Genomic DNA, 23,981 nt, shown 5'->3' with positions numbered 1-23,981 from the left:
AGAGTGAGCTGTGCCAGAAATAATTTGCCACCCACACATTTTGGGGCAAATTGAATAGGGTGAGGGGATATTAGCCTGGACATTTTTGTGTAAATTCCACCGTGGTCAGGCACGGATATTTTGCTTTTCAAATGTGAAACATGCTTTCAGCATTAATCTTGTTGCTGTTCTCTGTATTATTACAGGAGCACACTTCAGTTTAAGTGCAATCAAGGAAAATTCGGTCACGGCCGTCTATCGCCATCATGTAATCAGTATGGTATTGATCGACATATAATCTTAATATGGATCCATTTGAAATTCTATTCAGGTACTTGAACTTTATGATTGATTGCGCTTGTTTCAGTCTTTGTTCGACCTGAAAGATCCTATCCATGATGCAGGAAAGGTGGTGGTGGGTTTTTTTCAGTCTGTCCTCAAAAGACCATAAATGTACTAACAGCTACACAATTATGTTTAGTAGTCACAATTTGAGAAAACTTTAATGGAAATTCAACTGCAAAGCACAAAGCAGCCTCATTATAGGACGTTTGAATCCACATTTGTGTCTGTGGTGGACTGAGAGACCAAAGCAGCACCATTAATCTCAAGCAATTGTATCATGGGTACACCTATATGATTAGTTTTACTCTTAGATCTATCAATCAGTTGTTTTGAACCTGGGATGCAAATATCCACTAATTTCAGGGGCAATTGGTGCAGCCCAGTTCAGTCAACCTATGAGCATGGGGAGTGTGATGCTGTGATGTTCAGGCTGTCTTCTAATTAGACTGACATTCAACTGTGCAGAATGTATGAAATCTCAATATGTGTGTTAATGTCAAAGGTTGTTAAAAGAGCAAGACAGAAACAGCAGCTCTTTCACGATACCTCCAACTTTAGCACCCTGAAGTGACGAAGAGGCCATCTGTCTTATCAGCTCTAAATTAGCAGTGAGAATCAGCAGGTTCTCCTGTCGTCGGAGAACTGTTGATGATCACAGTAGCATGCTGCAACTGGCCAAATGTCATAGTGCTCGTTGTAAGGGACCAAACGTGGCCCTGGAAGCAGGAGGTGGGAGAGGTGGAGGAACCTGACCCGGAAATTAGTGCTCCCCAGAGGAGTGTTCCCTCTGTGCCATTCCGTGGGTCTAACCATACGATTTACGCCATTAGTGCACAACGCATTTTTAGTGATTATAGGACTGTATAGGTGAGTTTGTCTGCTGAATCTGCTAGTGTGTCTTGTCTTGCCTCCACCTCTGGCACCCTCTATATTTTCATTACCCCCTACCCAAACCAGGGTTTGCATCCCCACCCCGCTCTGACTGGTGTGCAGTTGGTGAGAGGCTGAGGTAGCTTGTGGCTGTAAAAGATGGTTGTTGTGGTGTGAGGGGCAGTGTTGGCTGGCATTAGGGGGGTGACTCTGGGACGCCAGTGGTCATTGTCTAGCCTCCTGGAGGTGTCGTGGGCCCAACTAGACGAAACACTGATGAAAGGAGGTTCCCACCTGATGACTCCAATGACATGTTGGTCAGCATTGCTCACTGATCTATTTAGGGATTATAGGGAATTATGCACTGAGTCTGGTCCATTCTTTTTTTTCCTTTAGCACAAGTTTCTTGTGTTTACCATGAATTTCATTAGGTTTGGCTGTTTGGGAAGTTTTTACAAATGACATGTTGTGGCATTTGGTTTAATAAAAACTTTAGTATGAATCACGATTGGGGGCTGTTTTTCCTTAATGAATTCAGATTTACTTACATCTTATCCGATAACTTTTAAAATCAGTTTGGTCCTGATCGGTTAATTCAATTACCTCATCAACCAGCAACCAACTATTACACAGTTGTCTATTAATAGTTATCTTATTGAGAAACCCGTTTTCTGGGGGGGCGAACTCTTGTTTGGAACTTACATTACGCACAGCCATACGCGGTCCACCAGAACTGAGTCAACTGATTTGATCCCAATTTACGTAGCAGGCTGACTGAATAACAAACGCTGCATGATCGGAGCCCATCCCTGTCAGGAGAGCCTATAAAAGTAGGATGCGTCTGAGCAACCCAACACTCACCGGAGACACTTGGAAATTTGCGCCCTGCAGAACAGCTCGTCACCTCGCGCAGAGATGAGAGGACTCACATTGAGTAATATTTGCCTTTTTGGCGTATTCACATACCTTGTCTTGTTTTCTTTCGTGTCTTTGAGCGCTGCAGTTAGTTTCGACTTGACTGAGCTCAGGAATAAAGTTGCAAAAATCAAGGTGAATCCAAGAGGCAATCTTTGGGCTACAGGTAAGAAACAGTTAGTTTCTGTGTTTCTCGGTCGATCTTTTAATATATATATTTTAAACTTTATCAGCATGTTCTCAGGTTAATTCTAACCGTGTCGCATTTGGATTGCCATGTCCGTATAAGCTTTTTGTCCATTTTTCACCCATCTTGAAATAAGTCAGACTTCATTAGCGTTTGCTTTGGTTTGGCAGGACATTTCATGGGTAAGAAGAGTGTGATGGATTCCCCTCTGCTGCCCTCACCTGAAGAGCAGGCTGTCGATGCGCTGGAAGTCAGCCTTCCCGCGGAGCAGATAGCGCTCGGGGAGCTTTTCCAAGAGTTTCTTCGTGAAGCCTTGCAAACGCAGGCGGACACACAACAGAGACGCTCGAAAAATCAGGTGAAAACCACGTTTTCCCAAAACAAATTTGACACAGTTTTTCAGAAATTATCATTTTTTTATTGTTGGTTGAATTTCATCCACTCATCTGTTTCAGGAGGCGGACTTGTTGATGAAGATTTTAGAAAACTACATCCAAAACAGAAAGTGACGCGGAGGATGAAAACTGGCTCGCATGGACAAGGGTTTGAGGTCACCAGGCCTCATGGGTTAAAATAAAGATAAGATCAGATACACTTTAGATTCCTGTTTATCACGAGTGTATTACTGCAGCTGTCATAACTAATGTTCCATTTGCAATAGGCCACTGCTTTTTTCCAATTCATTCTTATGTATATTGCACATGGTGTTATTGTTCCTTAAGTTAAGCTATTTGTATTGAATAAAAATGATAATTTGCAATGTGTTGACTGATGTGATATGTCATCACCCTCACAGTTATGTTGTTTTATTGACACTTTATCCCATACTGCAACCAGAAGTACAGGCCCTGCAGGCTTCAGCTGTGGGGTTCTTCTGATCACTAAATGTCTTTGAATGACACTGGGGAATACCCAGAAAACTTTACTAAAACTGCGTATGTCTGGACGCTCCTAAAGTGAAAGTTTAAATCACCAGTTTGTTTCTCTTGTGGGATAAAGGATCACAGCAACAGCGCATAGGTTGCTAAGGGTCTGAAATAAAGACACTTTATGCAATTATATCCCAGAGGCAATATGTCTTTACACTAACTTAACTTTTCTCTACCGAGGCTGACATGACCTTCTCTTGTCTATGATCCCATAAAAAAAACAAAACATTTGATTGTTCATGATGAGCAAGAACCCCCCACCCCCCAAGTTGTGAAAGTTTTCAAAATAGCACTTATATAAATACAAATGTAGGCAGCTTATATAAATTCAATTTCTTAGCTTGCTGAGTGTGTCAACATGAAATCGATATCTTCTCTACTTTTTTTTGTCCTGTATATGAAGGTATGAACTCTACTCTCAATCAATAGAAGAAAAATGAAATGGTCCATGCAGCTTCTTTGCCTTGGGCTAATCTGTTGTATTAGAAATGGTGTGTGCTGTTTCAGTGTCTCTCCCACAATGCTCTGTCTGTTGCTTGTTGTCTTTTTAAAGGTTGAAATGTGCCCCTTGTCTAAAGCGGTGAGTGGTGTGATCAAGGGCTGCAGAACTTACACAGACTCAAACACACTTTTAGAGTTAGAGACTAGAGAATAGTTTTGTCTGGATATCTGAGTGGATCTGCATGTGCAGCTTTTTAAGTGATGCAGAGAATTAGACCAATAAGACCATTCTCAGTTGTGAGCGTAAATCATTGAAGTTTAACAGCACTCTTCAACAGCATTGAGGAGTTTCTGCTGAAACCCTTTTTATAGAAGTGTGTGTTCAGTTGTAAAGCCATTTTGGAGGCTGTGGCTGTGGTAACTGTTAGAAACTGGGAGAATTTGGAGCACACTAACACAAAATAAAGTATTTCTTCCAAGCTTTTATGAAACAGGCCAAAGTCTAGGTCAGCACTTGTCCAAAAGTCCTATTTTTTTTTTACCAAGCAACAAAATGGAGATTCTGGAATTCTCAGGTGTAGAGTGTTGCAAAAAAAGTAGTTGAGTGGGAGGGAAAATTGGGTGCAAGTTACAGGACCTCAGTGGAAAGAATTGAATCTTGCATCGAAACTTATTTTTTCGGACTGGAGAAGTGGGGCCTTGTTCATCTTCACACACATCACACATATACACAAGTTGTGTCTATCTGTATTAACTGTTGTGAACAGTTCAATCCAACACAGTTTATTTTTAAACCAAATCTGTTGCAAAGTCGGTTTTTATGTGTTGGTCCAATAATTAATAGGATATCTGTATATCTGTGCTTGTGTGACTGAAATATCTAGATCTCAACATGCTGATTGTAAACTGTTGAAGAAGGTGCTGTTACCACACAAATGAAGCGTGTACTTCCTCACCCCGGTGGGAATCAAAGGTTCAGTTTAGCATATCTGTGCTTTCTGTTTACTTTGAATTTGCTCTGTTGCTGATAAAAATGCTTCATTCTTTTACCTGCTCAGATTTATCGAGTAATCCTTATTTCTGTCATCCTACACAAATGAATAAGTCAGTGTCGCCTCTCAAAGGAGAATTCTCGCTTGCCAAGTAAATGATCGCTTTAAATTCCAGGAAAGACATTTTCAGTCATGCACAGAAATTAAATCATTCAAATCTTCCTTTTGGTTAGAGTTAAGTGTAAAAGTGTTTATACTTCACTTATTTCCTCTAAATGAATAGGTACCAGGTTCTTTGAGACAGTATCGGCGTGACTGTGCAGAGGTTTATATCAAAGATAGGCCTACATACGTTTGGAAATTAGAAGACTTTGATGTTTAGTTTAACGTGTGCATTTTCTTCCGAGAGGGTTCTTACTCATTGCAATGTTGTGATTGGAATAATTGGAGAATATGGAATTAGAATTTAAAACTAAATTTTAGCATTTTCTAATCGTAGAATCCGTTAAAGGGTATAATGAATAAACAATAGCAGATACATACAATTAACAGCTGTTGCAGATAGCCTCAATTAGAGCAGATTAAATTGGACATTTGATAATAACAGCTGATAATATCTTATTTCCTTAATCAACAGGTGCAGTGTCATCCAGACACAAGCAATATAATAGACAAGCACACACAAGTGTCTGATAGGATTTTAGTGAAAGATTAAAATCACCTAAATAAACTTTCTATTAAAATGTCATCTGATGTAAATTATTTTTTTCTGCCAAAGCAGTTATGATTTGCCCAGTGCTCAAAGCCATAGACAGAATAATAAAAAACAATAGCAGATTCTAATTACAAATACATATTTGTAAACTGCTTGTCAGCAAATACCGAACATATAAACATGCCGGTGAGATCAGACCCCACACACATTCTTTTCTGGCAGTGAAAATGACTTGCGGTGGAAACGCAAAGCTAAGTAACTTTGAGGTGGTAATTTAATGTTCTATGTCATTTGCATGTTCAAATCTCCACTTGGACTGGCATGCATGTTGTTGCTTATTTCAGGAACAGTTGTTTTACATGTTGATTAACTGTAAGTGTAAGTCATTTGTTATTATGAGAGCATATCCTCAACAAATTTGTTCGTCTGCAATTTAATCATTGTGTGAAAAGAGATTTTATTGTTAATTTTGAACAAACAGATGGTGTCTTACAGTATATGCATCAGTACAGCTAATAGCCAGATAAACTTGATCCACTTGTGAGCACAGGTGTTTGATAATTATTTCTCCTCTTTGTCTTTTCAGTGAATTGCGACCAGACTGTTGGCTCTCCCTCTAGATTTGTATTCAGTTATAGGAATGAATTAGAATAACCGTCAGTTTTCAGTTGTATGATTCACATCTGTAAATTTCATGAGCAACGTATAAACACTTTTATGCTTCTGATATATTCAAAATGGCAGATAACACATAGAGATCCAAAGTTAAAGACCTATGCCTGTGAACCTGCTTTTGTCTTCTCTTTTTTTATTGTCCTGTTTTCGTAATGACTCAAATGATAGCCAACAGGTAAACTTGATGCATAATTCAGAATGTATATTACGTCTACATCGGTAGCCTGAGCTTCTTCTGGAGTTTGTAAGTTCCACTCTGTTTAAGTTAGAACACCAAAACCTGACAGAGACAAATGTGGCATGCTTTCACTCAATAAAACCAAGGCTTCGGGCACCACTTCAAGTCATTATTGATTGAGTACCACAACTCATTTTCAATTGAGTAATCCATCTTGCGCTCACAGGAAACACACAAGCGTCTCAGGAAGGGCACATGCTTCTCTTACATTCATTCATTTTTACCAACAAACTGTGTGGGCGCACTGCCTATAAATCTGTTCCAGCCTCAGACTTAACACCTGAAAAATTAATGTAGATGTAATAAGAATCATCATATGGTTGTAGGGCCTTCTAACCAACTGCTTATCCCAAATCTCCCCCTCACACGTTGTCTACCAGTGTGAAACAAGCAATGATACACTGCCACCCTCTGGCACAACAACCTCCACTACAACGACATCCAGACGCCTCCTACCAGTTTTATCTGGGGTTCAAAACAGGGGTGCTGTAGAATAATTATAGAATACTAAAACCAATCATATGATATGCAATAGTTTCCTTGTTAGTAACTAGTTTTAGTTAAAGTTTTTGTGCCAACCTGATACGATGACAAACAGGCAGATACATTTTGTAAAACACAATCTCTGCTTTTGAGTTTATTGCAAATATGCTGCATGAAGGCTAGACATGGCATTTTCTTACTTACTGTGTGATGATTTTTACACCAATAAACAACCTGTAAACAAAAGCTTAAATTGATAAGAGTGTTCTTTTGTCTGTCCAAACATTATACTACGTTCTTCTCTCTGAGTGGATCAGAAACGTAAACTGCACGTGGTGACTTAGCCACAGATTGTCTTACTTATTTATAAATTTCATAAATATCTAGCATTGTTTTATTCTAAAACTACTCTCAGTAGCTGCCTGAGCAGCACAAACCCACACACCGACAGGGGAACTCACAGGGAAATATTTCTTCAATATCATATATTTTAAGTGGCTTAAAGATGGGCTTGAAAGGACGTAGGTGTAGAATCTGAGGTAAGTCACATGAGGTAAGACAATAACTGAAGCAGCTGGGTTTTCAGAAAATTCCAGTTATAACTTGTCAAACATACATACACTTTTCATGCAACTTTTTGTGCAAAAATACAAAGGCTTCATCTTGGAGAATGCCCACTGACAGATTCCACACACTGCATTGTTGTGCACTGAACTCCAGCTGTGAAGACAGACTCGTTTCGTCACTGACAACAGGAATTAGAGAAAAAATAAATACCATATGCTCAGTGATTATTATCGCAATGCAGTCCCTTTCAACGACTGTCTGTGCTGTATTATTCGCGCAGTAAAACATTTGTCGCTGAATTGCAATAGGGTGTTCAAAATCAGCAAATTAAAAACCGTGACCATAGAATTTCGGCAGGAATAATCAAATAAAGCCCACAATTTACCTTTAAAACCTTTACACGCGTTAAAGAGATGTGGCCTATAATGCTATAGTTGTTTCAAGGTTTAGTGTTCAAATCATCCTCAAACTGTTTGTTTTTACCGGTGACGTCACCGGAGCACGTGACCTTAATCTTGTTCTTTACGGTGATTTCATTGGCCGAGCCTGGAGGAATCTGCACAGTGGGGCAGAGCGAAGCCATTTTATTATTTTAACAGCAAAGGTGCAGGTGCACCGAATTTAAAAAAAAAAGATATTGCCTGTTTGCATATGAGTTCTCACGACAAAATGGGACAGTGCGGCATCACGTCATCCAAAACCGTCTTGGTTTTCCTAAATCTCATATTTTGGGTAAGAAAACGAAAGATGTTTGAACAATGTGCAGCATCCCTGTGAGGCCAGGGATGGAGAGCATTAGCAAGCTAGCAGACTGCGCCAGAGATGCGCTGCAGTCTGCAGTTTGGCGATAGAAGAGTTGCCGTATGAGGCGGGATATCAACGGACATATTGTGATTTTTGTATTCAGTGGGAAGTGCACCGACGTTAACTGTAAAAGCGACGGTGTTTGGGTAACTAGCTGAAGCGGGTCTGGAGTGGATGCCGCTCACAGGTCAGAGAGATGATGTAATGCGTCAGTCGTCAGGTAGCGACAGCTGACTTCACCTCCAGCTCTGTCTGAGTCACAACGCAGTATTAGATTATCAAAGCAGCAGAGATGGCTTCAGATAACGGTACAGGGAGTGATAAACTGAGCTCTACAGGCTTTTCAGGATGTTTGACTCTTGAAGTTTTAAAATATATAGATATTTGTGCTAAGCTCTTTGTTCATTTAATTATTTCCAGTTCTCTGTGTCTCTGTCTTCAGACCAAAATCCCTCTGACATGCAGTATTGGCAGGACTGCCTCATTTTCACTGTGTTTCTGTCCGTCTCTGACTGTCTTTCTTTGTCTCTGCAGGCTGCAGCTGGAATTTTATGCTACATTGGAGCTTACGTGTTCATCACATATGATGACTATGACCACTTCTTTGAAGACGTGTACACTCTAGTTCCTGCTGTTGTAATCATAGCTGTCGGAACTCTCCTCTTCATCATTGGCTTGATTGGCTGCTGTGCAACAATACGTGAAAGCTCCTGTGGCTTGGCAACAGTGAGTGTCGACTACTTTGACTTGAAATGAACAGAATGCAGTGGACATGGATTATATAGCCTATCTGTTTCAAACTACAGGACTCACAAAAAAAAGAAAAAATGCTGATCAATTTGAATGACAGTTTACAGGTTTGTCATAAAAACAGCAGCCTGCACTGAAAATTGCTAATGCTGTTGTGATAATCTGTCGTTTTTCTGCCAGGCCCTTAAAAGTTCTCCAACAGTTAAAATGAAGCTTCAGATTCACTAGACAAATCTGTAAGACACATCTGAAGTTACAGTCTTATTGTCACAACTTCTTCCTCCACTTGTAACCTTAACATTGTTGTGGGAAACGCAAATCTATCAGATTTAAGTGACAAAGGGTGGGGAAGTCTGACTCCTGCTGCACATAAACCTCTCACTGATTTTTGGATGAAAGAAGTACATTCGGAGTGAATCTAGAGCAGCTCACGAACAGCTCATCACCAAAAGTGATTGAATAAATAAATGAGTATCGATGAAATGAATAAATAGATACATTTTTTGTGTCATTCAGACTGGACTAATGTGTTGACGTCATTTATATCATTTCAGTTTGCCGCAATTCTCCTGTTGGTATTTGTGACGGAGTGTGTGGTGGTGGTGCTCGGCTACATATACAGGGCAAAGGTAAACGCTGACCTGTCTATGGTTCAGTCAGTTTTAAGTGTGTCAAAGATGACATTTCCTGTAGTTGCAGAATGAAAAAAAAAAAAAAGAATTAACATGCCTTTGTCTAAATATAAAATGTAGGTTTAAGAAATGTAGAGATAATTTGTTAAAATAGCTGTTAAGGAACAGGGAAGTAACTGCAGCTCTTTACATCTCACAGGTGGAAGATGAGGTCAATCACTCCATCCAGAAGGTTTACAACGAATACAGCGGCCCCAACACCGACGCTCCCAGCCGTGCTATCGATTATGTGCAGAGGCAGGTGAGGAAAATGTCAGCCAAAATTGAGTTGCATTTACGTTTGTTTTCAGTTATTTGTGAATATACATTTTAGATTATATTCGATATTCATCTCCCAAAAGTTGAGGATTTTCTCTCAACATTCTTGATTACTCTGCCCCCAGCTTCACTGCTGTGGTATACACAATTACTCTGACTGGAGGAACACCCGCTGGTTTAAAGAATCCAAGAACAACAGCGTCCCACTCAGCTGCTGTCAGCCCAACATCAGCAACTGCACGGGCACCCTGACTCGACCTGCAGATCTCTACCAAGAGGTACACACAGAAAATATAGCTGTAACGCCTGTATTTTTCTGTCATGAAATCGGTGACTCAGACTTGAACCATGCAACGACCTCTGATCATGTTTTCAATGAATCATGCTCTGTTGGGAATGTGTTTGCACCTGTGAAACCCATACAGTGGTCATTTCTCTTCTGTTGTAGGGTTGTGAAGCTCTTGTTGTGAAGAAATTGAAGGAGATCATGATGTATGTCATATGGGCTGCATTAACTTTTGCATCAATACAGGTAAGTGGCACAAGGCTGAAAAATAGGAAATCCTAAGATCTACTCATATAGTTTAAGCAGTTATTTTGAAGTGAGCACAAAGGTCATTTTGGAATTTGATACGCAGGTTATCTCTTTCAGGGCTATTTAGATTACCTTTACATTATATTCTGGGCCATCCTTGCGTCATTGCGAATCCAGTTAGATCTGTTTATTGGGTGCATGATAAAGATGAAGTGATCTCTTTGAAAATAAAACAGAGCCAGCTATTTTGATGTTCGTTTGCCATGACGGATCACTTAATCTTTCACCGTGACACAGTGATAAGAACACACCTTGCATCCTGTATGATAGAACATATTTAAATACTTGTTACACAGTGCTGTGTCCTGTTATGGCATTGTGAAATAAATGAATTATCCTAATAAATGTTTTCTGGTCCCTGATGCTCTGAATATATATATTTTTAAATTGCCTTTTGATCAGTTTGCTCACCATTTGCTGAGAGGAAAAGAGGCTCAACAAATTAACTTTGTGTGTTTGCCTACAGATGCTGGGCATGCTCTGTGCCTGCGTGGTGCTGTGCAGGAGGAGCCACGATCCAGCGTACGAGCTGCTGGTCACGACCAACAGCTATGCATGAAGGATGTAGCCGACCGACAACACTCGGAAAATCAACAAGAGCGTCACAGTTCACAGTAGATTTCAGCTGTAGTTTCATAAGCTCAAGCTCACCTCGCACAACTCATGATAAAGTAGCGAACACTGATGATGTGGTTTGGGTGAAGCAGGGGCTTCAACGGGAAAACCATTTATTTATTGACATGCTCTCTTAAGTTACTGTTACTTCAAATGTTTCACTTTTCTTACAAGTATTAATCTACATATAAAAGCCAAAGTTGTATGTGGCTAATTGACATTACTGTTGCAGATATGTTTTTCTCATTTAACTGTGCTTTTATGAAATTTGTGTTCATCTCCAGTGAGGATGATGATCCATAATTTGGAGCTTCTGTGTGAAGATACGGATGGGTATGTTGTATAGAATGTGTTTACTTTGTGTGCAATTTTGCACTATGACTGGAGCTCTGAGACACTTAATTGTTGTTTAGATGCATACGTTATGCTGAACAGCATGTAAACATGTACACTATTCCTGAAATCCTGTTTTGACCAGACTTTGTGAATATTAGAGACCTTTTTATTATAGTCCGGATCCAAGCTTTTCATCTCGGCTGTTAGAACAGTATATTCAGTGTTTAATATAGGCTTCAAAGACAGTAATGGAACAAAGTGCATCCTTTTTGTTTGTTTGATATGTTTTATGCTGCTCTTTTGTTTAGTTTTCCTTAAGCAAATCTTTGGTAGATATTCAAATATTCAGGTCGTGAGTAACGTACTTTCTATTTTGGTGTGAATGTTCTCTGAATCAGGCTTCACTAGTGAGGCATTGCCAGTCTACAGTATAAATTGTGAATCCACCTTTTAGTCTCCAGTGCTATTAGTTAAGATTTATTCTTGATGTTATCCGAAGACTTGTACTAGTAGATTCAGTTTGTCAGAGTCTCAGAATTTCCTCTGTTTAGTTTGTTAGTTAGAAACCTGATGCAAAGAACTATGACACATTATTTTATACATCCTTGTGAAATTGTGCTCCGTTTTTAATATTTTTCAACTGGTAACTTGACCCATAGACGTTTAGCTAGTGCTGCAGGAAAAATACGAAGCAACGTTGTGTTTGAATGCAGAACAGACAGGAGACAAATAAAGTCATACATTTAAACTGGACTATTTTAATTGTAATTTCATCTTTGTTGCATTGTATTAATTAAATATGTCATCTGTTTGCTACTTGATTGGTCAAATAAAACTATATATTACCCATTTAAACATATAGCTGTCCCTTCCATTGATATTTGCTAAAATAGCCTTTAATATTTTTTAGCATCATTAGCTGCAACCATGGTGACCGATGGTCTACCAAAGCAGCATTATGAATATAGGGAGAAAAACTTAAGGCATCCGCACAATACATGCGGTACAGGAGGTGACAAAATAACAATCTATTTCTGACTCACACAATGCACTGATCCTATCAAGTTGCTCTGAAAAAGACTTTAGTGTAAATTGGCAATGGAGAGGATCTGAGGTCAGGAAGATGGTTGTTAATTTTTGTAATTCGCTCAACTATCCTTCCTCAACAGGAACATTAAATTTGGATTCAGATCTAAAAAAGAAAAGAAAAAAATCTACTACTATTAAAAGTAGGGTCTGCACAGTGGTGTGGTGGTTAGCACTGTTCCCGCTCAGCAAGAAGGTTCCTGGTTTGAATCCCGGCTCGGGCCTTTCTGTGTGGAGTTTGCATGTTCAAGCAGGTGTAGAAAATTGATGGATGGACATTTGAATTAAGTTATAAGGTGTTTGTCATAATTGTAAAGCAATTATCCACAAAGCCTTAGAAAAATGTTTCTGTAGCTGTGTATCTGTATGCAGTGGTGTGTGATTTGTATGTTTGGTGAATGTGCTTTTTGACATCACTGTGACTGAAAAACTTGCTTCCCCTTTCAATCCAAATTAAATCAAATTTATTTGTATAGCACATTTCATGTACAAAACAATTCAAAGTGCTTCACATAAAATAAAAGCATTGCAGCAGGGAGTGTAAGAAGCATTAAAAATACATAAAAGAATATGAAGAGAAACAAAATATTTTAAATGAATTTAAAAACAAGCAACAGTCCAGATAAATTAAAATATATTGTGCAGATTTCATGCATAGACACATGAGAAAAGAAATGTTTTTAACCTGGATTTAAAAATGTTTACATTTGGTGAAAGTTTAATCTCCACTGGCAGTTTGTTCCACTTATTTGCAGCATAACAGCTAAATGCTGCTTCTCCATGTTTAGTCTGGACTCTGGACTGGACCAGCTGACCTGAGTCCTTGGATCTAAGAGCTCTGCTGGCTTTATATTCTCTGAACATATCACAGATGTATTTTGGGCCTAACCGTTCTGGGATTTGTAAACCATCAGCAGGCTTTTAAAATCTATTCTGTGACTGACTGGAAGCCAGTGTAAAGATTTTCAAACTGGTGTGATGTGTTCAGATCTCTTAGTCCGGGTTAAAACTCTAGCAGCAGCGTTCTGGATGAGCTGCAGATGTTTAATGCTCTTTTTGGGAAGTCCAGTTAAAAGAGCATTACAGTAATCGAGTCTACTGGAGATGAATGCATGCATGAGTTTCTCCTGGTCTTTTTGGGAGAGGAAACCTTTAATTCTGTTGATGTTTCTGAGATGGTAAAAAGCTGCCTTGGTGACAGCTTTGATGTGGCTGCTGAAAGTCAGATCTGAGTCTATCAACACTCCGAGGTTACGAACTTGGTCAGTGATTGTAAGGTCCCGAGTCTCAAGATATTTACCAACACTGACCCTTTTCTCTTTGTTCCCAAACAGAATGATCTCAGTTTTGTTTTCATTTAATTGCAGAAAATTCTCTCTCATCCAGGTTTTTACTTCCTCCAGACACTGACACAGTACGTCTGCTGGGCTGCAGTCGTCCGGTGACAGAGACACATAAAGTTGTGTATCGTCTGCATAACTGTGATAATTGATGTTAAAGTTCTGTAATATCTGACCCAAAGGGAGCATATACAAGTTAAACAGAAGAGGTCCAAGAATTGACCCCTGGGGGACTCCACAAGTCATGGCCACTCGCTCAGATTCATAGCTGCCAATTGTAACAAAATAACTCCGGCCTTCTAAGTAGGACCTGAACCAGTTAAGGACCGCTCCAGAAAGTCCAACCCAGTTTTCCAGCCTGTGCAACAGGATTCTGTGATCTACAGTATCAAACGCAGCGCTGAGGTCCAACAGAACCAGGACTGAAACAGTACCAGAATCAGTATTCAACCTAATGTCGTTTAACACTTTGACCAGAGCTGTTTCAGTGCTGTGATGACGTCGGAAGCCTGATTGAAAGTTATCAAGATTTCCACTTTCATTCAGAAAGTCATTGAGCTGGTTAAATACAACTTTCTCAATAATCTTGGATATAAAAGAGAGGTTAGAGACAGGTCTGTAGTTAGTCATCATAGAGGCGTCTAGAGTTCTCTTCTTTAGGAGTGGCTTAATGGCCGCTGTCTTTAGTGACTTGGGAAAATGCCTGATGCCAGTGAGCTGTTAACTATTTGTAGGAGATCCCTTTCTACTGAGGTAAAAACAGTTTTTAAAAAGTCGGATGGTATTATGTCCAGAGAACAAGTTGTTGATTTCAGATGCCGAACTGTTTCCTCTAGGATTTTTAAATCAACAATATTAAATTGTTATTTCTAGGTTTTAGACACAGATTAGTTTTCTTGTTTGTCTGTGTTGCGTCAATGTTTTGTCTAATTGTTTTGACTTTTTTGGCTAATAAACCTGGCAAATTCGTTGCATTTCTCAATGGAGAGGAGGTCTGGGTTTGACTTGTGAGTTTTTCAACCATAGCAAACAGAGTTCGAGAATTGTTGACATTCTTATTAATCATTTCAGATAAATGCAGCTGTCTGGCCTTGCACAGCTCATTGTTATAACTACGCAGGCTTTGTTTGTACAGCTCATAGTGAATCTGAAGCTTTGTTTTCCTCCACTTATGTTCAGCTTCCCTGCATTCTCTTTTCAGGATTTTGACTGTTGTGGTGTTTCTCCATGGTGTTTTCTGTTTGCTCAAAGTTGAAATGATCCAGCAGTCCGTCAACCGACTCTGCGCTCATGTTGGTAACATAGCTATGGCCTCCCTAAACTGAGCACTTGTTTTCTCATTGATGTACCTCTTCTTAACTGAGAAGCTGGTTGTTTGAACATTCTGAGTGATCAATAAATCAAATAAAATACACAAATGGTCAGACAAGGCCAAATCAATAACCACAACAGAAGAAATATCAACACCTTTAGAAATAACCAGGTCCAGAATGTGACCTCGAAGGTCGGTAGGTTCTGTTACATGTTGCCACAAACCAGTGTACAAAAAGTATGTCCCTGTTAAATAAATCCACGTTTTATGATAATTGCTCAAGTTTAGGGCTGGACAAATAGGAGTTGTAGCTGGGATAACTGCAGGTCTTCTGGAAATGAATGTAAAAATGATCTCATCCTAACTGACTAACTGGCAAGCATGACTGTGCCTGTGTGTGGATGTGCATGTGCATGTATGATCAAATTTTGCCCAGATAGTTTCCTGGCACCAGTCCACTGAGCTCGTTCCTCTCCACTGTCCACCAACCATCCTCTCCTTGTTGCAGCACTCGGACCACGTCCCCCCTGCTCACAGACAGTTCATCCTCTTCCTGCTCAGTCAATGTAAAAATGGTAAATGCTGATTACTTTAAAAATAACTGCTTCATCTTTGTAATTGATCAGAATTTCTGTCTTTGCAAAACTTGGTTTTGTGTTGATGGTTGACCAGAAGCTGGGGATTTACCTGTGCAGTGTATTCATAAAGCACAACAAAGCACAGTTTATCAGCTGGAGCCATGGGCAGTGATGCTTCTTGCTGAACGCCTGGTAGGGGTGCATATCCACCATCTGATGTCTCATCTGAAAACAGAACCAAAGCAGGAAATTACAAATTCTTCAGTTTGGAAGTCGTTTGCAGTGTGTATAAAGCAAATGCAAATCTCTTTCATTTGTAACATACAACTATGAGTAATTGTTTGCTCCAGTTTATGACTTACATAGCCTATTTTCAGCTGCATGAAAACGATTGCCTGTTGCGCTGTGGTTTTTTTAAACCCCACGTCCCCCCACAAATACTCCCCTTTTAGATGCTGAATTTCCTGCAGAATTTTTTTACCCCCCCCGACAAAAAAAAAGAAGACACAAAAAAAAAGAAGACCATATTCAAGCACAAGTACAAGCAGAACCAACATTTTCCAAGATATATCTGTGCAATCAACCATCGTCTGATATGTTCAGAAGCAGATCTTTGTTAAATGTATTTTTATCAGAACATCAGTGTGAGCAGTACTTACACTCTCCAATAGATGCTAGTGCTGATCGTGGGCTTTTAGGACTGTCGATGTTGACGCTCATAGAGCTTCTGAGTTGCGGGTCAGAACACCTGTGTGATTTAGATAAAGAGAGATGGTTTCCACAGATTCAGAAAACAAGTCGGTCTAAATTATTTCTTGTTGTTTTAAAATTGAAGAAAAAGCTCTTTATTTAATTAAATTTGTCAGGCAATCTCATCTCTGTTACTGCTGCAACAGTTTGGCCCTGCTATGTGTCCTCTTTTAATCACTGGCTGTTTCAGCGTTCACAAGGCTGTCTCCTCTCGATTCTTCCTAATAATACTTGTGACGCACCTTCTTGTATTGTTTTCCCTTGAAAAATTAGCTTGACCGTTGCTGGTCCTTGTCATCCCAGTTTGGTAGTAGCTTTCAAACACTATGGGCTCTGTAAGGAGAAAAGAGAAGCGGCTCATTTAGACATGTCAAGTTTTGCTTTCTATCTTAGTGTCAGCTGAAAGAGAAAGGGTCAAATTTGAGTTGCACTCTAAATCCTGTTCTAAAGAAGAAAAAAACAAATCATCCTCTATGAAAGCTCACCTGGTGGCCTCGAACTTGTGATTTTCATCTGTATGAAACAGTTGTTGTCTGTGGTACTGTCACACTTTTCCAGAAGCTTCCTCACCTCCTCATAAAGCTAAAGAGGAGGAAATTATAATTAGAGTATTCCTGTATAGCTCAACTAGCTAGGTCAACTGTACAAATAGTTTAGTGGTTAGTCTTTAATTTGTGCTAAAAACTGTATGACAAAGTTAATGAGCATGTATTAAAGTAATTTCAGTCCAAATATCTACAGTCAGACAACACTCACACTAGTATATTTTGTTATGCATTTTGTGCATGGTATTACATATTAGAATGGCAGAATATTATCATATTGTTGGACCTTTGTAACATCATGGCCATGTTATTTGATCACTGTGATACAATAGATATACAGTGGTATTTGTTTTAACCATCATAATTGTGTCCTAATTACATTGGCATTTTTATAAAATGCTAACAAGATACTTTTTGGTGAAGATAAAATGAAAGAAAAAAAAAAGACCTTACGTCATCATCTTTGACACACTGGATGGAGAAATGATTGCAGTGGTCCCAGAGAGTACACCTGAGCATGCCAATACGATCTCCCTCCAGTTGCTGGAACACCTGAAATAAAAAGAAAAGAAAAAAGAAAAAAAACTTGTTAATAATGTAGTTTGAGTGAACCATTATCTGTAGAGACACTGACAGTATGCTCAGCACTGACAAGGATTGGACACCAGTTTTTCCGGTAGTTTGCAAAAGCATTTAACAGAACCTGTGGGCAATGATATGTTTCTGCCTGAGAGTGAATAAGTCCTTCCATTTTTGGCTCTGCTATGAAACATGAAGTCTACTTCCTCACTGGTCAGCAAAACAAGGTGTGTGTAATGTCAGGGGTTGTGGTTTGAGGTTTGGTCTCTAGGTGTAGAAGCTCTTATTCTGGGTTATGTCTAGGTGAGAGACATGTTAACAGCAATTTTCTGTCAGCAGTACCTCGCATGTGCTTTTGTGTGTCTCTTCCCAGTCTTGGCGAACAGTTTCTAGTTGATCAATGTTGTTCAAGTACAGCGACTCTGTGAGAGAATAGAGTAACATTCTTAGTGCCAGTTAAAAGGGAAATTTAGCAATTAACGAAAGCACTTGTATTAGAAAAACACTGTAAGCTGTAGATGTTTGCACATCAAAAACAGGAGCTCCGAGGCATACCTGCTTCAGTGGCTGCTTGTCTGCATTGTTTGATCTTGTGACGCACCTGTGAAACAAATATTACTACAGCAAGTTGCATACAAGTGTGATGTAAAAAAATTGCCGTAACACAAGCTGAATAGACTGAAATATAAATTGGCAAATTTTCCTGAGATTAAATGTACTTTAAAGAAGAGGATGTCATTGCAGCACATGAACATACTTCAGTTCCGCTTGCTAGCTGTTGCACAACTTCAGAAAAATCCCGCCTTTCTTTCAACTTAGATTTCAACAGAAGTGTGGTGTGGGGGGCAGATTTTGAAAGTGGCATAGCTTGAAAGGGTGTATGCTTTTGATTAATTTAAACATAAAGTCCAATGCAATTCTCGTGTGTAATCTTATGTATATGCTGATGAGCTGCTGCCACTCTTTTGGCAGGACTCTCTTGAAAAAGGGACTTTTCAGGAGTCCCCTAACTAAATGTTTAATAAAATAGTGAGCTGCTTTAGAGAGCTGACCCATATAGTGTATTTACTGTACCTTTTCAGAGTTTTTGGGTGAAGCACTTGTTTTCTCAGCCCCCTGCTCTGCTTCATCAGCCTCCCTGCATCTCACCTCATAGTTCTTTTTAGACTGTCAGAAAGAGAAACAGAAAGCACGGGCTGCATGTTATCCCAAAAAAACGAAACAACACTTATTTTTTCAATCAAATTCTGATATTAGATTTATTGTTGATGCATATTGTTGATGACCATCATCGTTTTGCACACTGTAGAAGCCTTTGCTCACTAAGTTTTATGAGTTTGGGCATTGATCAGCATACGTCATCACAGTGACAGTCAAGGACTTTTGTATGACTTAACAGATTCAAACATTGAGAAACTATACCAATGACTTACCTCCATAGTCTTCTTGAACAAAGAAATCTTTTTCTTTTGAACCTTCTCCATGATGCTTTCAAACTACGAATAGAAAGAATTCACAAGAGTGATCTTGAGTTTTGTCTCTGACCTAATAAAAGCAAGGGATCTGAATTAACATTATCGGTCTCATGAAGTTAAACTAGTAAACTGGTAACTGCAGCTATAACCATTAGACATTCACTGTATTAGTAGTACATAATTACAGCAACAATAAGTGTATGCCAAAAAAAAAAAGACTGTTGCTCCTGTCTTTGTGTACAGCAAGTCGGTCGCTAAGCAACACAAATTACCCAGTACCTTTTTTCTCTGCTCTTTCTGACGTTCTCTGAAAGTCTCAATCTTTTTCACCTCCTCTTTCAATATATCAGATAATTGGATGTGAAAGTTCCCAATGTTCTCAATTTCTGCAACCAGAAGATTCCAAACAGCAAAATGAACCCACTTGACACACAAGCACAACCTTGGTTAGATCTTTCTGGAGAGCAAATGGACTTACGAGTTTTTAATTGGTCGAAGGATGCTCTCAAAGTACTGGAAAAACAAAATACAATCATGGTTAGATGTAATTTGATGACTCCTTTGATGCTCTCCCTCGTTTTACAATAAGACTAACTAACTAAATCCTACAGTAGAGCTTTTGTCACCTGTGAGTAAGCAGCAACACCAGAGCTGGGTGGTGAAAAACAACGAACTGTTTTTTTTCTATGACCGAATAATTCAAAGACAGCAAGGAGATTCACACCCTGTCAGGCTGACACTGCACCCTAGCTTTTTTTTACAGTAAAAAACAAAGATAGAATATTTTCAGACTTTTTTCACCAATGATTTCCTTTATACTGGACCGATAGTTTCTTTTGTGGTTACTGTTGAACAAAAAAGAGACAACAGATACTGTATGCTAATAAGAACCCCCCCCCCCCCCCCCCCACACACACACACACAGGCAAACACAGTTTCACATTTATTTTTTAACACGACTGTGTGCCTCACGGACACACATACATGTGCTTCCTGTGAAAAAAATGTGTCAGAGGCGCAAACTGCTACAAAATCTAAACCCAGCTCAAACTACTTTGACAAATTAGTCCATTTATTTATTCAACTAGTTTTTATGTGGGTATGGGCAGTACTTCATAATATATACTTTTTCCACACTCTGTCTATACAGTACCTAAAATTGAACGCATACTGCTAAACTTTGAAGTGATATTTCTCACCTGATCTCCATGTTTCCTCCAGCTTTCCGAGCAATAGTCATCAGTTCCTTTCCATACTTCTCCTCTGCTAGGGCCCTGCACGGCATGGACGGGCACACACATCACTATGGATTCCTGCATTTGTATTCTCTGTATTAAGGTATTAAATAATCTTTGAAGAAACACTGTCTGTCTTCCATAAGCTAGAACATCAATATTCAGCAACCGTAATCAGTGGCTCATTCGATAATCTGCCCTAAATCTGTTAAATTGTCAACCTACTGTGTTTAAACAAATAACCACCTGAGTTTCATGAAAGTTTCATGGAAAGTGATGAGAAGATATTATAAACTGAGTCTCAAATTGTTGATTGATGCTGTTTAAACAAAGACTCAAGTAGCCTCAGTCTTTTGCAAAGAAAGTAATTCTGAGGGTGGACATACTATTTATAGTTACATTATATTTATTTGTGTTACGGTGATAACAAGACAGCAGTCAATAAAATTAGACATACGTCGCTTTGATAATTTTACTAACTTCGCTATTCTGTTGTTATTTTGGTTTCTGCTACTGAAATACAACCTCAGCTTGAAAAGCTCCTCCACATCTTTGCACATTTGCCTCCCATCTCGTAACCTCTGGATCACAGCATCGTAGCCGGCATGACAGGTAAAATCCAACCCCTGCATTAAGAGGGAATAGAGAACCCACAAAAAAAATGCTGCAGTAAAAAGCAGAAAAAGCTCAGAAACTATTACATGTCCTTGTGTTGCTCCTCGAGTCACTGAGTGTTAAAATGCAGAACTAACAGTTGGGCTATGCAAAAACAGCTAATCGTGACAAAGCAGCAAAGATGATACTTCTTCAACCTGTCTTTAGATTGTGACTCTTGAACAACTGTATTATGCCACTTTAAACTGTCTTTACAAATGCTTTTTGATTTGATATCAGTATGACAGCTTATCTTTGAACTGTAGATGGTATATGGTCAAACAAGGAACCGTATAATGCAGTGAAAACAGTGCAACAGTTTGAATCTACTGTGTTTAATTTCTTAAATATCTTACACAACATAACTAAATCAGTTTGAGGTTTATTGATCTTGTGAGTTCAACATAAACACCTTAAGAGAAAATATAAAATGCAATTGCTTTCTAAATTTTCAGCGAGGACAACTTCAGCATGACACGAGACCACAAAAGAAGACTCACCCAGAAGGCATCTTTAAACATCAGAGGGGACATCTCAGTTGTTACTTCCTCACTTTGGCCTTCACTTAAAGATGTTTTCTGGAGAAAGAACTGTGTACTAACACCATAAAGATAGCTGATGGCTGTATGACACTAAGCCAAGTAAAAGAGGTTTAAAACCTTGAGTGGCCAAACGTCAGTGAGTCATTCTGAATGAGGAAGAGTTTCTGTCCCATGATGTCACTGACCACAGTCGGCTCAGCCCTCTATCTCAGAGACACAGAGAGAGAGAGAGAGAGAGAGACACAGAGAGAGAGAGAGAGAGAGAGAGAGAGAGACACAGAGAGAGAGAGAGAGAGAGAGAGAGAGAGACACAGAGAGAGAGAGAGAGAGAGAGAGAGAGAGAGAGAGAGAGAGAGAGAGATCCTCTTTCACTATCATTTCAATGATAAGGCTGCATGTTTTGTTTAAAGGTTGCGTTGTTGTTCCAAGTGTCTGCAATCGTGTAATTTACAATATTTACAAAATTGCATTGGTTTGGTCATTAATAGTGAGAAACTCTCAGGTATACAATAAGGTTTCAGTCATACAGTTCATGCTGCGAGTAACTGTTTGATTGATGGCTGATGGCTAAGCAGCTGCTTGATAGCTTTTACAGTGACTATGTTGTACACTGATTATGATTCCATGATTCTTATTTGATTAGAATGATACTTTACAGTTGTTAGTCCTTTATAGACTCACTAGTTATTTTAACTGGATCTTGAGTGAGTTGCAAAAATGATTTGGAATAATAAATGATCATCAGGGGGAGTTATCTTTCCTCAGTATCAACGTATTTCTGGAAACGGTTACATTCTTGGATTCCGTCTGTTGTTTTATAGTTTCCTGTGATGACCACAAGGGGAAGACATAAGCACTTGCAAAACATGGGCATCATCATAATGTGTATTATTGGGCTCAAACCCATCTATTGCACAGAGTCGGGACTCGGCAGTTATTAAATCTCTTCGGGGGGGTCGGACATAATATCCCAAATCTCACAGTCCAACTCAGCTCTACACAAATCTGTGCCTTGGGCATCTCTGAGGGAGGACACGGAGACACATGGACAAGCACATTGAAGCTTATTATTGATTTTCAAAGTGAAGAGAAGGACAGACTGGTGTCTCTCACCAGTCGCTCAATGAGACGTGTGAAAATCTTTGGCCCTCTCACAAAGCCGCGGGATCATTCTGTCACACACCTAACAACATGTTAAAGGGACAGCACAAATCAATACAGCTAACTGAGAATAATGGCACTTGGTCTGCCTTAGTGTTTTTATTTGTTTTGTGGTATGTACTTTTTTTTTATGATGAAACTGTTATTCTGCATATATTGCGGCAGCTTGACAAATGTTTTATCAATTTATTGACCAGTCTTTTTATCATTTCAGTCAATCTCCAAAATGTTTTTTGTGACTGAATAACAATATTTAACTTTGTTTTTAGCTATTTTTAAATGATTTATTTATCATTTAAGGACTACTTCCAACAAACGGACATTAATACAGCTATGTAGTGCTTTATGCTTTAGGAAAGTAGTTTTATTGTATAAAGCCTTTTCTTTAGGTTGATGTGCAGTATTCTCCTAGAATTTCTTTTCATTCTGCTACTTGATCAAAGGTCTCAGACTAAAGCTAGCCATTATTCTGGTTCAGGAGTAGAGTAACAATTCCCACTTGGAAAACTGAACATCTACCACTTAGAGCAAAAAGAATCCTTCCAGGCCAAGGCTTACAAGTTTTCTCATCTAGATGTCTGGATCCATGGTGCTTGGCCTTCGCTCTGACCCTGTTTGAGGCCTCAAATGGAGGGACAAGCCCTGGGAATCAGCTGTGCTTCCAGGGGGCTGAACACACTCTCATACACCAGGGTTTCAGCACACATACACACATACACACACTTCCTACTCTTCTCTCACTCATTTTTTGTCTCTCCCTCACACTCCCCGGAGTGGCAGTTATTGAACTGTGACAAACGAGCCGTGTCAGACCAGCCCCCCTACCTGGGGGATTGGCTAAATGACCTTTCCATTACCCAACCACTGCTGTATTCCCCCTCCACAGATAGAGTTACCCGCACAGCCCATTTGCTGAGACCAGTGTCACTGTTGCTTGCATTTGCCTCCACAGCCTAACATCCATGCATTCATATACAGTTAACTTTATGTTTTACATTTTATTCAATCATGCTTTATTTTGCAAGTTGGCTGATTACTTCAGTTGGAGCACACGCAATACTTATATTGATTTTGATTGCACTCATTAGTGCGAGCCTGGACTATGTGATGCCAGAAAGACTTTGTGGCTGGTTGCTTGCACATGTGTGAGGTATCTGTTCCTCTCTGTCTGCGTGTGCAAACCTCTAGCCTGCAGAGTGTGTGACTTCACTGGTTTTCACACATTTTGTTTCTTCCATTCTTGCTAATCCCCTGTTGACCACTAGCACCAGTCCTGAATCGCACCAGATACTTTAGGGAACAAGTCTGAGGAGATGAAGAGGTGGGGGTGAGAAGAGT

General features: G+C 39.4%; 3 protein-coding genes across 4 annotated transcripts; 2 read left to right on the top strand and 1 right to left on the bottom strand.

Moving 5' to 3' along the window:
• The first annotated feature begins 2,043 nt into the window (after window positions 1–2,043).
• Window positions 2,044–3,038, top strand: nmbb (neuromedin Bb). Its single transcript, XM_075471753.1, has 3 exons — window positions 2,044–2,275; window positions 2,467–2,654; window positions 2,752–3,038. Exons 1-3 carry the CDS (start codon window positions 2,110–2,112, stop codon window positions 2,803–2,805), a joined length of 408 nt encoding a protein of 135 aa, XP_075327868.1. The 5' UTR covers window positions 2,044–2,109; the 3' UTR covers window positions 2,806–3,038.
• A 4,872-nt stretch (window positions 3,039–7,910) lies between these two features.
• Window positions 7,911–12,241, top strand: tspan3b (tetraspanin 3b). The gene is made up of 7 exons (XM_075463788.1): window positions 7,911–8,068; window positions 8,675–8,866; window positions 9,445–9,519; window positions 9,722–9,823; window positions 9,966–10,118; window positions 10,289–10,372; window positions 10,902–12,241. The coding sequence occupies exons 1-7, from the start codon at window positions 7,988–7,990 to the stop codon at window positions 10,992–10,994; spliced, it is 780 nt and encodes a 259-aa protein (XP_075319903.1). The 5' UTR covers window positions 7,911–7,987; the 3' UTR covers window positions 10,995–12,241.
• A 447-nt stretch (window positions 12,242–12,688) lies between these two features.
• On the bottom strand, window positions 12,689–21,614 carry pstpip1b (proline-serine-threonine phosphatase interacting protein 1b). Of its 2 annotated transcripts, none has more exons than XM_075463771.1 (15): window positions 21,441–21,614; window positions 20,812–20,912; window positions 20,251–20,325; window positions 19,530–19,564; window positions 19,331–19,437; window positions 19,010–19,072; window positions 18,651–18,743; window positions 18,132–18,177; window positions 17,919–17,998; window positions 17,451–17,549; window positions 16,938–17,034; window positions 16,695–16,785; window positions 16,362–16,450; window positions 15,812–15,927; window positions 12,689–15,677 (listed from the first exon to the last, which is right to left on the bottom strand). In XM_075463771.1, the coding sequence occupies exons 1-15, from the start codon at window positions 21,471–21,473 to the stop codon at window positions 15,546–15,548; spliced, it is 1,257 nt and encodes a 418-aa protein (XP_075319886.1). In that variant the 5' UTR covers window positions 21,474–21,614; the 3' UTR covers window positions 12,689–15,545. The 2 variants fall into 2 exon arrangements, 1 of the variants encoding a protein (XP_075319886.1); XR_012769630.1 differs by lacking the exon at window positions 12,689–15,677 and adding an exon at window positions 16,065–16,166 and having other exon boundaries at window positions 15,856–15,927.
• Window positions 21,615–23,981: the final 2,367 nt, after the last annotated feature.

Source organism: Odontesthes bonariensis, chromosome 1 (assembly GCF_027942865.1).
Source record: "Odontesthes bonariensis isolate fOdoBon6 chromosome 1, fOdoBon6.hap1, whole genome shotgun sequence".
Taxonomy (NCBI): Eukaryota; Metazoa; Chordata; class Actinopteri; order Atheriniformes; family Atherinopsidae; genus Odontesthes; species Odontesthes bonariensis.
Note: the sequence above shows the minus strand (reverse complement) of the source record. Positions and strands in the feature narration are given on the sequence as shown.